Raw genomic sequence first — 16857 nt, 5'->3', positions numbered from 1 at the left:
ACCTCTTAATCTTTTGCCTTGAAAGAAAGGGTTCTCAGAAGAGATGAAAAATTCCTTCAGAGTCGTTCCTAAAAAAAAAATCACTCAGGAGGTGAATGACTGAATGGCTGATCTAGGTATGGGGTAAAGCACAGGCGATTCTGTCTGACTTGGGACAATTCTAATAACATTAATTATTGTAAAAGTTTCACAGGAAGAAGACCATAGTCCTATGGTGCTGAAGGAGTAATTTAAAATCCACTGGTTTCCAAAGGAAACAGAAAATTGCTTATTGGGTTGTAAGAAAGGTTACTTGCTCTCTTACCTTGATAACAAATGTTTGATTCATAACTATAATTTTTTTTTTTTGAGTAATCTGACTCAATTATCCAACAATAACAGACATCATATTTGTGAAAAAGGAACATAGATGTAAAAAAGAAGGTGTTATGCTATATAATAAGTTCAGGATGTATTATTGGTAATATTTTTGTACCATTTTCTAATCTACAGAAATATCAGAGAGAAAAAAATAATTTTTCAGAAACTGCCCCCCAGAAGCCATGCTGCTTATATCCGTTTACACTTTTTAGAAATTCAAAACCACCTCCTCTGAAATATCATTCAACTTGATAAAGTTTGTGGTATAGCATTTATAAAAAAGATGGGGCAAAAAGAAAACAAATAACAATAAATGCTGCTAAGCACATCACTCGATGGCAACGTCAGTCACTGCAAAAATAGTTAAAATTGTGTTATGCTGATTATTGCTGTAATTTAAAATTACACAGTGAGTTGGATGAATGTAGTAATCAAAATTGAATTCTGTGAGTGATGAAAACACCATTGTTTACCTTTGAACTGTGAAAAATCAAAAGTGTTTTATGACAACTGGTACAATTGGGCAGTACAATATCAAGATTGTAAATATTTCTGTTCATCAATTATTCCCTCTGTAACTAAATGCCTAATACCCAGTTGAGGAAATGTTGGAAACTTGGATCATTCATACTGTTTTAATGTAGGATAAATTTTCAGTCCATAAGAACTTTACTTGACCACTAGATGGCAGCAAATATTTAGAAATTACTCTTTTGACTACACACTATTGAAGTTGGGGGAAGAAGGAAGGTGCAGTATTAGATTTCAGTACCTCAAAGATTAGATTTCAGTATCTCAAACCCAACTGTGTTTCACAATTGCTTTTTCCGTTCAGTTTTCCTGAATAGAATAGAATAGAATAGAATAGAATAGAATAGAATAGAATAGAATAGAATAGAATAGAATAGAATAGAATAGAATAGAATCAGATTTTTTAACAAATGAGGCAAAGAAAAAGTGAGGGGCATTTTGTTTTGTTTTTTTGTCAGACTTCATGGTCCTCAGTAACAAGAATATTGTGTTTTCATGATTGTGAAAGTGATTGTTGAAAATGCTACTAGTGGACTATGTTGTTAAGCTATTTCAAGTTGTGCACTGAAAGATATTTGTGTCATGCAAAGAAACCAAATGCTCCAAATAACCTGTGTACAAATCTAGTAGTCTGTGAAGAACTGAATGCTTTGCTAGCTACTTCAGTGCATTATGTAGCTATATGCTTTGAAAAGCAATACAGTGGGACTTCCCTCAGCCTCCTTATGCTTTTGAAGAATAAAATACCACTTGAAAAATGTGTTAAGCAAAGCCTCGTGTTACTCCATGGTATTAGACATTGATATTAACAAGGTTTTGCTGAATTTAAGTTTACTTAAGGCAGATACTGCCTTCATTCACCAGATATTTATGTTATGTGAAAAAGAATGTCAGTATTGTTATTAAGGTCTAGGTACTTCAGTCTGAACATGCATATGTTCTCAGTTCTGTAAGCTTTTTTAATTATTATTTCTGCCAAGTCACGTGGAAGATTTATATGGAATCCAAACAGCAGTAAAAACAAGAATAACTTTAAAAATGCAGTAACAGATCACAAAACTTTGGTAAGAGGGAGTTTTGCTTGTTTAAACAACCAGCAGCAACCAAAAAAGGTTTGTTCATGGGACATGCAGGAAACATTAAATTCTTCTGGTAAAATCAGGTTAACTGGAATTAAGCAGTAAAATGTTTCTCGTGAATGTAACCAGTACAAAATAGAGCTGAAGTTATCAAGTAAAAATATGTATGGAGTCAACAACTTGGTGATAAAAGTATTGAATTTTCAGATTAAAAAAATGGCACTTAATAAAAAAAAAAGTTTTATATGCCTGATTTAACCTTCAAATATAAATAAACATGTTTTTATATGTATATGTGAATATTACCTGTTCAATTTTCTTATATTTTGATATTAAAAAATGTAGCAGGTGCTTGTATGTTTGACTTGCAGCTACAAAAGGAGAAAACTATTTAGGAAAACTGTGTGTAAAGAGATTGCCAAGCATGAGGAAGAAAAAACCTAAAGACTCTTGGTCTCATTTAGTTTAGGACCTGATAGAGCTTTCAAATTGGCATGATGAAATTAATCTTTAAATGCAGAGCCTTTTCTTTTCAAGTACTCTTCTTTAAATTACCTTGCATATCTACTAAAGAATTATTTTGATTTGTCTTTTTATTATTATAACAAGCTTGCTCAATAACATCTTTTAATTGTAAAAATCATAAGTGGTGTAGGAAAGATCATTTATAGGCACCATATCTATAGTATTGTGTCAAAGCAACCCAAGTTATTGCATGTTTACACGATAAAGATGTATAAATTGGTGAAGTTATTTTTTTTTTACTATTTCAAAATTATTTAAGTTGGAAATATGCCAACACTTTCTTTAATAATGAGCTAATACTCTGAATTCTGTGTTTTCAGCCAAGTGCTTATGTACAGCTGTAACATATATACTTAATTTTGTCTCTTCTCCTATTTCCAGATTGCTCTTGGCACGGTAACTAATGTGGAAGAAGCAGTAAAGTGGATAAGTTACACTTATCTTTATGTACGGATGAGAGCAAATCCATTAGTATATGGCATCAGTCACAAAGCTTATCAGGTATAAAATGCATTTTAAAAAAATCTGTAACCTGTTCTCAGTCTCTAATCCTTCCCTGATGTGAGGATAAATATTTGCTATTTCTACTTAACCTGACATCAGCAATTCTTTTAAAGTGTTTAAAAAAGGAAGATATTCTGTGTAGCAGAGTGTTTTTAACACTGAATTATGAGGCCCCTTCTGTTCACATAAAAATACGTTTTAACCAGTCAAGTTATGCTCCAAAGGACACCATTCCTTCTTATCATATAGTTACTGTAACTTAGACTGTTTTCAGTGTTTCAGTTCTGTAGACTTGATATAAATGATAGAGCAACGCATTTTTGAGTTGCATGAGTCCCCCTCACCCCGTCAACTTTTGCTGTAGAATGTTTCCTGGCATCTTATTTTATAAACTATAAAATACAGTTTTTAACTGGGTGATATTTTCCTTCATGTAACATATTAATTATAAGATTTTTTATTAATTTGTTTGGAATTTTTTTTGTTTATTTATAAACATTCCCTGCTGTGATATGAATCAGCACGTTTACATAAGGGTTTTTTTTACAAGTATTTTCCATTATCTGCAATTTTTAGGAATATTAACAGTGTACAGATTATCTAAATATTATCGTCTTTTCCTTTGTACAGCTGTTTATAAGAATTTAATGTTAACATAGTTAGTTAATTGAGCCTAATGCAAGTCAAACTCACAACTGTATGGTAACTGCAGTTTATTTCATGTCAAGAGTCGTTTTGTGAATTCGTAATTTATTTTGACATTGTGGGCAGCAGTTTGTTAGGTCATGGTGGCATGTAGAGGTATATGTCAGCAAACAGGTTTTGATCTTTTTTGTCTCTGATAGTGGAAACTGCAGTGGAAATAGATGTGCTATTGCTTAACGAAGCTTCTGCAGACACTTTTAGACCACTAGTCATCTCAAATTTCTTTTCTATAAAAAGCCATATAGTACATTTCCATATGTTAGTATAACAGTATATAACACAGATCGTAAAGCCACAGATAAATGAGAAGCAAAACTTGATTTGCTAGTGAAAAGAATGTTGTTGTCTTATTAATATAGATTTATTTTTGTTTCACTATCAAATTTTACACTAAAAAGAAATGTAACCATGGTGATAAGAAGTGTTTAAAAAGCAATAAAACACTAACAGAAATACTTCCAAATTTTAAAAATAATGAACAGGAGTTTCTCCCCTCCCCCCTGCTCTAGTGTTTCTACTTAGCTGAGAAAGTGAGGATTGCCAGCACTTCTTATATTCCTCCACTGAACTTCTTTCTGCTTCTTTTTATTTGATGTGCTAATACTAGGCATTCATATTTTTGAGTTAAGGCAGTAACAAATTATGTCAATGTGAAGTGTTACCCATTCATGAAGGAGCAAACCCAATGCAAATGTTTTCTAGATAAACCAGTTTTAAACATCAAAGCTTATGTGTGATAGAGAGTATATGGATGCCATAGTGCCAGATGCAGGTATAACCAAAGCTTTGGTCAGTTAGACCATTCTGGGTATAGGTATCCGATTTTCATAATTGGTGTCTTAGTATATTTTAGTAATGTTGCAGAATGCCAATTTCTATGTCTGTTTTTGCTGTCGGTGTTATCCCTTCAGAATTGCTATATGCCTCGTGGATCACCTTTCCTAGCTGTTTGATGAGACTGAGATCATGCAAGCTCATTCCCTATTCCCTTTCCACTGGTGCTCACCACATCCAGTAATTACCTTAGGGCACCCACACAACAGGGTGCACATCTTTGGTAGCCAGTGTGTTGTCTCCAGGATTTTTCTGGGCTACACCCAGGAGCTGGCTACTGCAGGTCCACTGCTTTGATTTGTAATTTTTAAAGTTGTTTGCCAGAAATGCCAATAATGTGTTTTACTGATTCATAAAAATGGCCAAAATTAATGATGACCAGCAAGAGAAAACAAAGAAAGGAAAAAGTGGAGCAAATGCAAATGTTTATTAGTGAAGCCTGTAGGATGAATTACAGGCATTTTCTTATGCTTCTGGGGTTCCAATGAAAAGGTGCCTGGATTAAATAAACTCCTGTGTCTATTTTCTTCTCTTTTTGGTTCCACTTTTTGGTGTTCCCACAGTTATGCAGAGCTTTTTTATCACCATAAAAATTATGTTTAGATATAAAAATTAAAGGAGCTTGTGCCCAACATCTCTCTCAGTAAGTCAGAGAAAACTGTGGATAGTAATGTACTTTATCATAAATAGTATTGTACTTTATCATCCATTCTTAAATTTCCATATGCATACTCCAGACCTGCTCAGTTTTTTACTGTGGACATGCCAAGGCTCATTTTAGAGAGAATGGCTTAAAGCTGTTCTAGGCTGCATCCTTTATTCTGAGAATTTCTAATTATGCAAGTTCAGCAAGAAGGGTGCTAACCATGGGTTCTCTAAACTCAAATATTGTTTCACAGCTTTTTCAAGTTGGTGACCTTTCCTTTAATGTTAAAATGCTGCAAAAAATATTGGTGTGCTGTTTCAGCTTTATCTTTTATGTAAGGCACAAGTTTGGCAGATACTTTGGACAAGGAAGTAGGGAGTAATTTTGATATTTTTAAAAATTTTTCCCCACAATAGTTTTAAGAAATGTTGAACATCTGGCATCTAGATCACTTTTTTTTGACCAACTCTGCTCTGAAATCTGACCTCAATGCATGACTTACTATTGAGAAAAGAAGTCTAGACCTTTGCCATCTTAGCTTTTGACTTGAAACTAAGGCAAGCCATAACTAAGGAGAAACAGCTTCAGGGTAACTGGCAAACATGGAATATTAGGAACGAGTCTCGCAGCTGCTTTGTGGAGATGACTACGTTTGTCTGCAGCTTCAGTGAGATGTGCTTCTGCACAAAGGTGAAACTGAATCCTGGCCCAGGGAAAGCCAGAGCAAACCAAGGCATAACAGTTCTTGAAGCCTGCTCCTTCTTGCTGTCTTGGTAATGTATCTCTGTTTCGGATTTACCAAGAGGGTTGGTATGATTTATTCTGTAAGAAATCTGAACTATATATGAGCCCTGAAATAAGAATACTACCTGTGGACTAGAACAGTGTTTCAGTTTTTTTCAACTAATGATTGCTTGTCTAATTACAGCCTTATATCATAACCATTATATCTCAGGTGCACATATACTGGAAGGTTAACATAGCTATGAATCCTTTTTCACTCTCCCTGGTCAGTGCCTTTTATATACTAAGGAGATAATGTTCATTATTACTTGGACAAAATGTCCAAGTTCCTGAACTTTGATATGAATAGAAGTGATGTTGGACACAGGAAGCTCCTTGGGGTGCTTTTAATGTGGATGTTACTGTACATCTGTAACTTGCTAATTAGAATATCCCAAAGAACATACCAAAAGCTTTTGGGGGTGTTAAAGTTTTTTGCTAGGATACATTTAAGCCATGCAATTTGAAGCTTAATCTATTATCAGTGCAATTAAAGCCATCCTCATGTCAACTACACAGGAATATCTTCAGCCATTTATGTATATCTTCAGCCATTTTCAAAAACAGAAGGTGCCATAAGATGGCATGTTCTTGTGAAATGATACAGTAATGATAATTTAATAAAGAATATGTTATTAAAACATCTTTCAAAAATTTCAATATAAATTTGTTTCATAATCCTGCTGCTGTTTCATAAATAACACAGGTCTCCATTGTACTGATAGTCCCAAATAATTGTAAAAGAAATTTTATTCTGACTATTTTGTCCAGGTTTTGGTCAGTAACATCAATATAATTGTTAGTAGTGAGATCTCAAGAAAATCATTACTTAATAACTGTACCTTCCTTTTATCAGATTTTTGACTTTGTGTGAATGGGTAATCTCAAGGAAATTATTTATTGAACACGTCTTTTATGCAAATAAATGTATGTGTTTCATGTCTAGATGGATCCAGTTCTAGAAAAGCACAGAGAACAATTGGTTATTGAAGTTGGCAGAAAACTGGACAAAGCCCGCATGATTCGCTTTGAAGAACGGACTGGCTTTTTTTCTTCAACAGATTTAGGCAGAACTGCCAGCCACTACTATATTAAATACAATACTATAGAGGTAAAAGATGACATCCTATTTCTGGAGGGTTTTTTTCCTTCTTTTTTAACATATGCCCAAAACAGTTGTAAGATATTGAAGAATATGTAGCTGATTTGTTCACTGTATTTTCAAATCATATTTACTGAAATGGGGGGAGAAGAAATTGGAAAAAGAAAGAAAGTAAATACCAAGCAATACTGAAAAATTAGACTCAGTGTGAAGTGAGATTTGAAATTTCTATAGTGTTTTTGACTTCTGTTAGAAGAAATGTAAGAAACATTTTGATATTCATGGTGTGTGCAACCATTAGTACATGATAGTACATTGTAGTGTAGTGTCTGATAATGGATGACCTTCAGTGGGAGAAAGTCCTGTCATGTTGACACCTTGAACTACTTTTAGCACTGTGATGTACACATTCATCTTAAAACATTTTCTTTTTTAGCAAATAAGTGTTTTTCTTGAATAAAAACTGAAGACTCAGCATTAATAATTTTTAACTGTTTACTGTCATGGTGCATAATTAGTCTCACATATTTATTCAGCTATATATGGCCTAGACTTTTTTTTTAAATGGCCACATTGCATTTCTCTTGGTTTTGGGGTGGCCAAAGCACTGGGAGGGACTGTTTTTCTGAAACTGCTGAAAAGTCATTATGGAATCTGTTCCTGTTTAAATTGCATCACCCTGGTCTTCCAATTACTTGCATTTTGGCCTTGTATGCCTTTTAAACTCTTGGCTAAGAGTTTAAAACAAAGATTTCTTTGTTTCCTGCTATATGTGTATTTTTTTATTTTCAGTGACAAATCAATTCTTTTTATTTTAAATAGACTTTCAATGAATTGTTTGATGCCCATAAAACCGAAGGCGATATTCTTGCTATAGTATCAAAGGCTGAAGAGTTTGAACAGATAAAGGTAAAGGACGTTTTGAAACTAGACACTTCTCTAGTGCTTACTCCATAAGTTTTGTTTACAGACACAAGTTTTGTTAAATGCTAAACACCATTATAAAATGTTTTCTAAGTAAACATAATATGCTGTCACTCAAATTTATATGTTCAGATTGAACTGCAGTGCACATTTAATAACTAGTTATGGATCTTTGAGTAATTCTTTTAAATCCTTTTAAGAACTTTTCAGCTCTTCAGTTATTAACAGGTGAAGCTATGTGTCCATTTGAATAGTGTGCCTTGGCATGAGATGGTTTTTCTGTTTGAAGTTTCAAGCATTATTGGATGTCTCCTTCAACAGTTTGCTCTATCGAGAAGGAGGCAGAACTCACTGAAGTGAACTCTGATGTATTTTCTGCAGAGAACAATATTAGATTGGCAGAATGATAAATTCTCATAAATTCAAATCTGAAATCTAGAAAGCTGTCATAACACATTTTATGCGGGCTAGAAGATTACTGTTCTGTTGCACTCGGTTCAATTCCAACCTCCCTTTTTGCCTCCCATGTGGGTAGGACACAAGGCAGTACATTCCAAGCTGGCACGAGCTTGTTTGCCCATGCTCCCATCTCACAGAGGTACGAGCCAGACTCCACAGGGTTTGTTAGCTTGGGCTCATTGCCATTTTACTACAATTATACAACTTGCAGATCAGAGCTGGCTCTCATTCACCTGGCTCTGCGAGCTGGCAGTGTGAATCCCTCACCATCTACATATTTACATATTTGCACACATTGTCTGGGTATTACCATCTCTTTATCTAATGGAGAAATTCTATTTTGCTGTAATCTCTTCTATTATAGAAGATAATAAGCAGTGAGGTTTCACAGTCATACATGGAACATTTTCCAAGCTAGAAGGGGTTTTTTTATGATAGTGATATTGCTTGACTAGGTCTAAATTCGGTGTAATTTAATATTTAAAAGGAAAGCATATGGAAAGTATGATGTGATATGTTTCTGTATTTGTAATAAAGTTAATAGTGATGCTTCTTGACTAAAGCACAGTTTTTCTGGTTTACTTTCTGAGATTTATATGCTACGGTATCAGTGCACTGTTCTTTCCAGATTTTTGTGATTATTTTGCTGTGCAGCTCTCAATGTTAAAAAAAATAACTGGTTTTCACAAGAATAACTCAGGATTTGCCCTTCTGTGTGATAGAAATTGTGACTTTTGCTAAATTAATCATGTTTCCATAATGCCTCTAAAAATTCTGAATTTTGAGATATGTAACTCACTCATTAGCTGAAATACAGATCTGGATTAAACCTGTACTACACTGTGCAAGAGCAGAAAAAAAAAATTATCAAAAATGCTGTTGTAAGCAAAGCATAATATTCCCCTGAAAACTAATCTGTGGTGATTCTGTACTTCGTGTCTTTCTTTCCTGTGGGACTAGTGACTAGAAAGCTGGGGATTTTAACCCAATTGTCTTAGGGTCTTTTGTATGTCAGGTAGTCAGGTCCAAATGAAAATTACTTTCAGATGGTTCCCTGCAGGGACCAAACATTTACCCTCTTTAAATAAGTTTTACACTAACAGACTATCAGTAACTCAAAGGATATGTAGATTTATGCTAGTTTTGCCATGTAAGGGTCATCATTTAGAATGTGAAATGTTATGCATTATTCAAACCATAGATACTAATATTTCTTTACTCATATTAAGACCTTAATCTTATTAACAGTGAAAATTTTTAATATGATGAATCATAGTACTTCACAGTTTTGAGTTTTAAAATGTATTATACCACATGCAAACTGTGTAACTATAATGAGTACATTAAATGTTAATTCAAGATTGCCCTAATCCAGATGGACAGAAGTTCTACTCTGGTCAAATAAAAAATAAAAATCTCATCAGATGAAGGATGGCAAGGTCACAAGATTCAATTTTTGTGGCATATCAAATTTTTGTATGTCAATGGCAACCTTAATAGATGGTGATGAATAACAAAATGTAATTGTGTCTCTATTAAGATAGTTTCAATTATGGTCTATTAGCTACATTGTGGAAGATACAGATTTACTGCTTTTTTCCTTCTTTTTTTTCTCCTTAAAACTAGAGACTTCATTTAAAAGTAACATAACTGTTTTATAAGGAAAATTTGATTTCAGTGTAAAATTTTTTATCAAATTGCTTCAGCCTCTTCATAATGTATAATTGTGTTTTAGGTAAGAGAAGAAGAAATAGAAGAGCTTGATACCTTACTAAATGATTTCTGTGAACTTCCTGCTCCGGGAGGTGTGGAAAACAATTATGGAAAAATTAATATCCTCCTTCAAACATACATTAGCAGAGGGGAGATGGACAGCTTCTCCCTTATTTCGGATTCTGCATATGTTGCACAGGTAAAAATAGTATTTTCTACATATTTGTTGCTGTCTTCTGCTATTTTAATTCCCCCAAATATTTACAATTGCACAAGTAGACCCTGATCTGCATCTTTTTTGTAAATTCTTCTGCAAGTGTATTTGAAAATCAGAGCTTTGTGTTTGTGCATGCATATCAGCTATAATACTTGAGTAGAAAGATTTTGCCAGAGGTTACCTTGGGAGACTAACGCAGTTTTTGTTAGTTATGAATGTCCTTTTCTTTTTGCAGTACCCATGTAGTCTTATTATATTTAGTTGCCCTCACTGTGATTGCACAGAACTTATATTCTCTAAATTTCAGGGTTTTCTTCTAAATGTGCAAAATTGTTGGAATATATTTTATGCTTTGTGTGTTTTTATACTTCATTCTGCAAAAATAATATGTGTTTGATTCACATACCTCAGTTTACTCATGAAAGATGTGCTATTGTAATTCTGTTGCTAGATGTAATCTAGAAGAAACGTGCAGATTTACGTACCAGCCTATGTATTTGTTTGTTGGCTTCATTGGACACCTAAAGGGTTGATTGCAACACAGCATGTTTAGTTATCACACAGGCATGTACATACAGGGACATGACACGGATCTATTTAGGCAACTGTGACCCCAAAAAGTTGTACCTTTTAGCAGTCTCTCTCTCACTCTTCTTTTTTGTTTTTGTTAACTGTCAGTGAATATATATTGCATGGAATTGTTTTTTGTCTCGTCCTCATAAAACTGCTTTGGAAAGAATTAATCTAGAAGTTGCATTTAATTTGTATTAAAGATTCGATTTAAATATTCAAAATTATACTCGGTCTTTAGCAACACTTTCATAGTAGCATAACCGTTTTCAGAAATGTTTGTATATTCTAGCACGTATGGGTATAAATAAGAAAATGCAGAATCGATCGTGCAGATCAAAAAATTGTGGTACTTGCACAGCAAAATCATTTTCAAAATCATCTTTGCTTTCAAGGCAATTGCCTTTATTTGTCTGTCTCATTTACAGCATGATTAGTGAGGCAACGTGATCCTCTCAGATCTCTATAAACTGTAGTTGTGGAATCAGTGCTACAAAGTGTGATTTTTTTTTTTTTTATTTGGATAGTGACTATTAAGAAAATTATTCAACCTTTCTAAGTAAGAGGAATGTGCTTCTTAAGTAACATATGCTTCCTATCACAACCAAATTATTTTCTACTTTTTATTCCTGTTGGCATAGCAGAGCCAGTAGGGAATGATTATATTCTATTCAATGAATCAAGAACATAATTCCTAATCCAGACATAGTATTGGTAGGAAAAAAAATGATAATAGAAAAAAAAGAAGCATAGCTTCATAATACAGCTTGAAAAGTTTATGAAAGGAATATCATAACTTAAGTTTTCAGGATAAGAGTGACCTCATTCAAACTTATGCTAATAATTATTTTTCCAAGTCCAAAGCACATTTGTACAGTTTGATTATGCACTATTCTCAGAATATAGTAAAATACTTTTTTAAAGTCACTACTGTTAGGTTTCTGTGCAAATGTTGTGAAGTTCAGTGTGAAATGGGATGCTATTATAGAAGCATAAACTGGAAAAGAGCAAAACTTGAATTTCCATATAAAGTGAATGTGTGGGTGTCTCTTATATGGAGGGGTACATTAAGAGAATTTGCTTCAGAAGTAATTGATGCACAATAAATTTATAGCTCCATAATGTTAGCATAACTGTGATCAAAGTTCTATGGCAGACCTGACACTACAATTTTAATTGGTTGCACATGTTTCTTTTCATAATTTCAGAATGCAGCCGTGAGGTAGTTCTGCCACTAGACAGTGGTGGAAAAAAAATAGTTTTCAAAAATGTATGAAATCATTTTGAAAAGAAAAATCTATTGTTATGGTTTGTCAAAGATGAGTCTATGGGCTCCTTTTCATTTTACAAAGAATATTGAGAGAATTACAACAGTTTTGCTTTCTTTTTGTTTTTCCCCTTTTTCACTTTCCAGAATGCAGCTCGTATTGTTCGAGCACTTTTTGAGATTGCCCTGAGGAAACGTTGGCCTGCCATGACATATCGGCTACTGAATCTCAGCAAAGTCATTGACAAGCGGCTGTGGGGCTGGGTGAGCCCTCTGAGGCAGTTCTCAGTGTTGCCACCATCCGTCCTCTCCAAGCTGGAAGAGAAGAATCTCACTATAGACAAGATGAAGGACATGAGAAAAGATGAAATAGGTGAGAAACCAGCAAGGCTGCTCTGCTTAAACTGTTAGAAACCAATGGGCTAGTAAGAATTAAATCTGAGCCATGCATCAGTATTCCCACTCTGGTCTGGAAGCTATGTAGCCACATACCACATATTAATATGGTTTGTCCAATAAGGAAGGTTTTTTCCACTCTGCACAGCTTGTGAAATGGCACAGCTCTGAGGATAAGGCCAGCCCGTGATAGTCACAGAACACAAATGGAAAGGAGATGTCTACTGATAAGTATTTATGCATATGCATATATATACATATTTATGTTGACCTGTGTGCTTCCCTTTCTCTTCACCTTACATGGCACATTACTATAAAAGGCATATGTTTACTTTTGCCAGTTGGCACAATATGGCTTTTTTTTTAACTATTAAAGTGAAAAAGAATAAAACCAGATTATTACATCCAGGTATGCTATCAGTAAATGGCCTTCTGAAAGACTGCATTAATTTTCATTGAACCTGGAGAATTCATTGTCACTGGTGTCACTGCAACAAAACCTTAATGGAATTTTTAAAAGGATTTGACAGTCCAATAATGAGAAAATCCACAAGCCTACTGATAGACATAATGACAATTTCTAGTAAGTCTGTATAAACTGTTGTGCATAAACTGCCCACCAGCTGGTTGAAGTCGAAAAAAAATTCACTTGTAATGCATTTCTTTTTCCTTGGTGTATTTTTTTTCATTTGAACTTCATTTCCACCTGCTATTGCCAACCTGTTAATAAACAAACTGGCATTTTTTCAAAAATCTAATTTGGAATAAAAATGCCATTCATACTCACTGCTTAGAAGCTGTCATGTCTAACTTAATATTTCTTGCACTTGCAGGAGAGCTACGTTCCTAGTTTAGAAAACTTTGTTATGTGCCTAATCTAAGCAGGAAAAGGTTAAATAAATAGGTAAAAGTTTGCAGAATTAGAGGCTATATTATCATTTAATAAGTTAAACCAAAAGACTGACAAAATTCTAGGTGCCTACTTTAACTGCATTTTAATATAGTAATATTAAATGTATTAAAAGCATAGCATTTTATTTATTTATTTTTCTTATTTTGTTTATTATTTTTATTTATTGCTAGCATCTTCATTTTTTGTTCAGAAGTGCTATAGGACTTTTAATTCACATCTGTTAATTTTCTGTGCATTTGTGATGTCTTTTAGAGCTTAGTGTTCTTTTCCATTAATTGTATTAATGGGGTTTTTTATTTCGTTGTTGTTGGTTGGTTATGTGGAGCTGTTTTCATTTTGAGGTGGGTTTTTTTGTTTGTTTGGTTGGTTTGGTTTGGGTTGGGTTTTTCTTATTGTTCTTTCTCCCCATATCCTCCCTTGAGAAAAGCAGGAAATTTTGTGTGAAAATACAAAGCCAGTTTTGCTTCCTTCAATGTATTGGAACCAGTATTGACAAGATGGAAATGTATCTATATATACCTGCAATTTGTCTAGTTTTGGTTTATATTAACTTAGTTTGAAAGTAGATGAGACGTGGGGTTTGACTTTGAAAATAGGTCACTGCTGACCATGCATAATGATATTTCATGTTCTTCAGCCTTATAAATATCAAAGAAAGTTGATCTGTGTATCTCTGTGAAGTAGTTTCTTGGCACACTTCCTCCTGCCTGGCCTCACTTTCTGAGGCATGTGAAGGAAGCCACTTTATTTTTATTTCGAATTCTAAGCCATGCTGAAATGAGAAAAAGCACAACTTCCAGGTACTGCCATTTTTCTTACTCCGCAGGGCTAGTTTCAGTCTTAGTGTTTCTTGATTTTTAAATGTTATTGAGACCTTGGAGATAGAGTAACAAAGACAGGAGCTAGCTGGCTAGCTCAGCCCATGGGAGATGAAAGCATCAGATGGGTGTAGAGCATGTTGTGTGCATAGATCCTGGATTCCAGGGTACTATGAACTGATCAACACCAATCTATGAGCTACTGCAATGGAACCATGGAGTTTCCAGAAAGCCAGGAAATCACTCTGTTAGCTGAGATAAACAGTCCCTTTGTTTTCAGAATGCAGATGACAAAATGGTTTAGAATAAGCAAAATTTATTCCTTTTTTTAATAGACATGCCTATTTTCTTAGTCAGCTTTTGTTCAGAGGGCTTTAATTTTTCTTAAATGTCATTGATGGTTTCTCATAATGTGACTACTTAAAAAAAAAAAAAGAGAAGGCTTAGAGAGAGAGAGTTTTATCATATTTTTTAGAAGTTTGGAGAGCAGCCTTGTTTTCCCGTAGCACCTAACTGTGCTGCCCTGTACACAGTTCACCTCACATATTGTGATAAAGAAAATTATTTTTGCCATGAAAAAGTATACTTACTACATAGGTTTTTTTGAGTCATATCTTTGAGTATTTCTCATCTGCCTTATTTAACATGATTTCTGAAGTTTTACCTTTAACTGCAAAAGCTAATCACAGTGCAAGTACGCTGTAACGCTGCATATATCATCAGTGTACCAACATAAGGGGTTTGGTTTTTAATAACTGACTTGTTGGAGGTGCAATTCTTTTGCTGACTGCAAATTAAACTCATTAAATAGGTTTTAAAACTTTTGGTTAGGGGTTTGATTCTCAAGCAAGGTCACCATTCATTACTTCAGAGTATAATCACCTGTGTGAGACAAATCTATCTGCCAGTTTGTTAAATAAGAAATGCTGAATAGGGAAAGTCAGTATCAATTTAAAAAAAAATTGCAATTTCAAGATGCTATGCTCATAAATGTCTTGTAATTGCAAGAAAAGGTTTGTATCACCTTTTCACTTTGCACATAATGCAAATAATAGGACTTCTCACCTAAAAAAAAAAATTAATGTTTTTTAAAATGGGTAAGTATGCACAGAACCACATAATGATACCAGAAAATATCAGTAGCAATTGGTAAGGTAGATTTTTACAGGGAATATTTATGACCATCACAATTAAAATCTAAAATATGCTCGACATAATTACATTAACAACTTCACTGAAAATACAGTAAATAAGCCATATCTTCCCTAAATAAGACAGTAGGTGAAATAATTTCAGTAAAAAAAGAAATTACTGCTACATACTTTGTATTATATTCAAAATTAAGAGCAAGGTAACGGAGATTTGAGCTGTAAAATGCAAGTAGGACATTTTTCTAAATAAATAAAATTACTTTATTTCCTTAGTTAACATGATTACAATAGAAAATAAATAAAAAATTGCAACATTTAATTTTTCCTTTGTCTCAGTGACACACTGGTATATTCTGACAGATCAGAGCTGCTGTGAGATGTTTACTTATGTGCATTTTTAACCTACTAAGTACCTTTGTTCAGTTTTTTGAAAAGCATTCTGCCTGCTTTGAATCACTACAACAGAAATTGTAGAAGTTTACATTGCAAAGTTTACCATAAAAAGTTGGTATTTGTGCTCTGAAAAAGAACTATGTAGCTTGGTAAGAGCCTGGTCAAAAAGTCAGTGAAGGAGAGGGAACTAGCTTGACGTAATGTTTTCAGTGTGAATTCTTAATAGTTATTTTAACCCCTTAGTTATAGCCAACAAGGGGGTTAATACTGATTTTTCAAGGCTCTAAATTGCTAATTCAAGTTAAGTATTACAAAATATTCAGACATGCCAGGTCAAGAGAGTCAGACATTTACGTACCCAGCAGCAAAACAGGCAAGCAGTAATACTTCTCTCTAAAAGCCTATTTGAAAGTCAGAGTTGCATGCTTTTTCCTGGAAATGCAAATTCGTTACACCTAATGTTTTCTTGGCAGGTCATATGCTGCATCATGTGAAAATTGGGTTAAAGGTAAAACAGTGTGTCCATCAAATACCCTCCATCATAATGGAAGCAACGATCCAGCCAATCACCCGCACAGTGCTCCGGGTTCGGCTGAACATCGCTCCCGACTTCACGTGGAACGACCAGGTAAAAAAAAGAGGGAAGAGGAGGCAAGATGACAAGCATTAGTTTAGCTTCAGTAAAGGAGATGGTCGCTGGGAGACCATAGCTGTTTGGATTAAAAAAAAAAAAAAAAAAAGTATTTATTTTAGCTAAAAAGCAAATTTGATAATAGGAATGGGATGACCTTTACAACTTTTTCTGAAGAAAGCAGGCAAAGATCATCTTTTCATTTCTGTTAATCCTTGTAAGATTGGGCTGTGTATAACATGTTGAGGCAAATGCTTAATTCTGAATATTCACAGTAGTCACCTACAGATTAGAGTTATGTGCCCAGAAAGGAGAAGCAATAGAAAGGGAGACATG

At 34.0% G+C, this 16857-nt stretch overlaps 1 protein-coding gene across 1 annotated transcript in view; it reads left to right on the top strand.

Moving 5' to 3' along the window:
• ASCC3 (activating signal cointegrator 1 complex subunit 3) overlaps positions 1-16857 on the top strand; it is a 251696-nt gene that overhangs the window by 157143 nt on the left and 77696 nt on the right. The window contains exons 17-22 of the mRNA XM_062489907.1: positions 2877-2996; positions 6914-7078; positions 7892-7978; positions 10188-10364; positions 12367-12592; positions 16364-16518. Coding sequence (XP_062345891.1) covers positions 2877-2996; positions 6914-7078; positions 7892-7978; positions 10188-10364; positions 12367-12592; positions 16364-16518 — 930 coding nt within the window. The remainder of the gene's footprint in view (positions 1-2876; positions 2997-6913; positions 7079-7891; positions 7979-10187; positions 10365-12366; positions 12593-16363; positions 16519-16857) is intronic.

This window comes from Cinclus cinclus, chromosome 3 (assembly GCF_963662255.1).
Source record: "Cinclus cinclus chromosome 3, bCinCin1.1, whole genome shotgun sequence".
NCBI classification, from domain to species: Eukaryota; Metazoa; Chordata; class Aves; order Passeriformes; family Cinclidae; genus Cinclus; species Cinclus cinclus.
The sequence above is the reverse complement of the archived record's forward strand: the minus strand, read 5'-3'. Positions and strand labels throughout refer to the sequence as shown.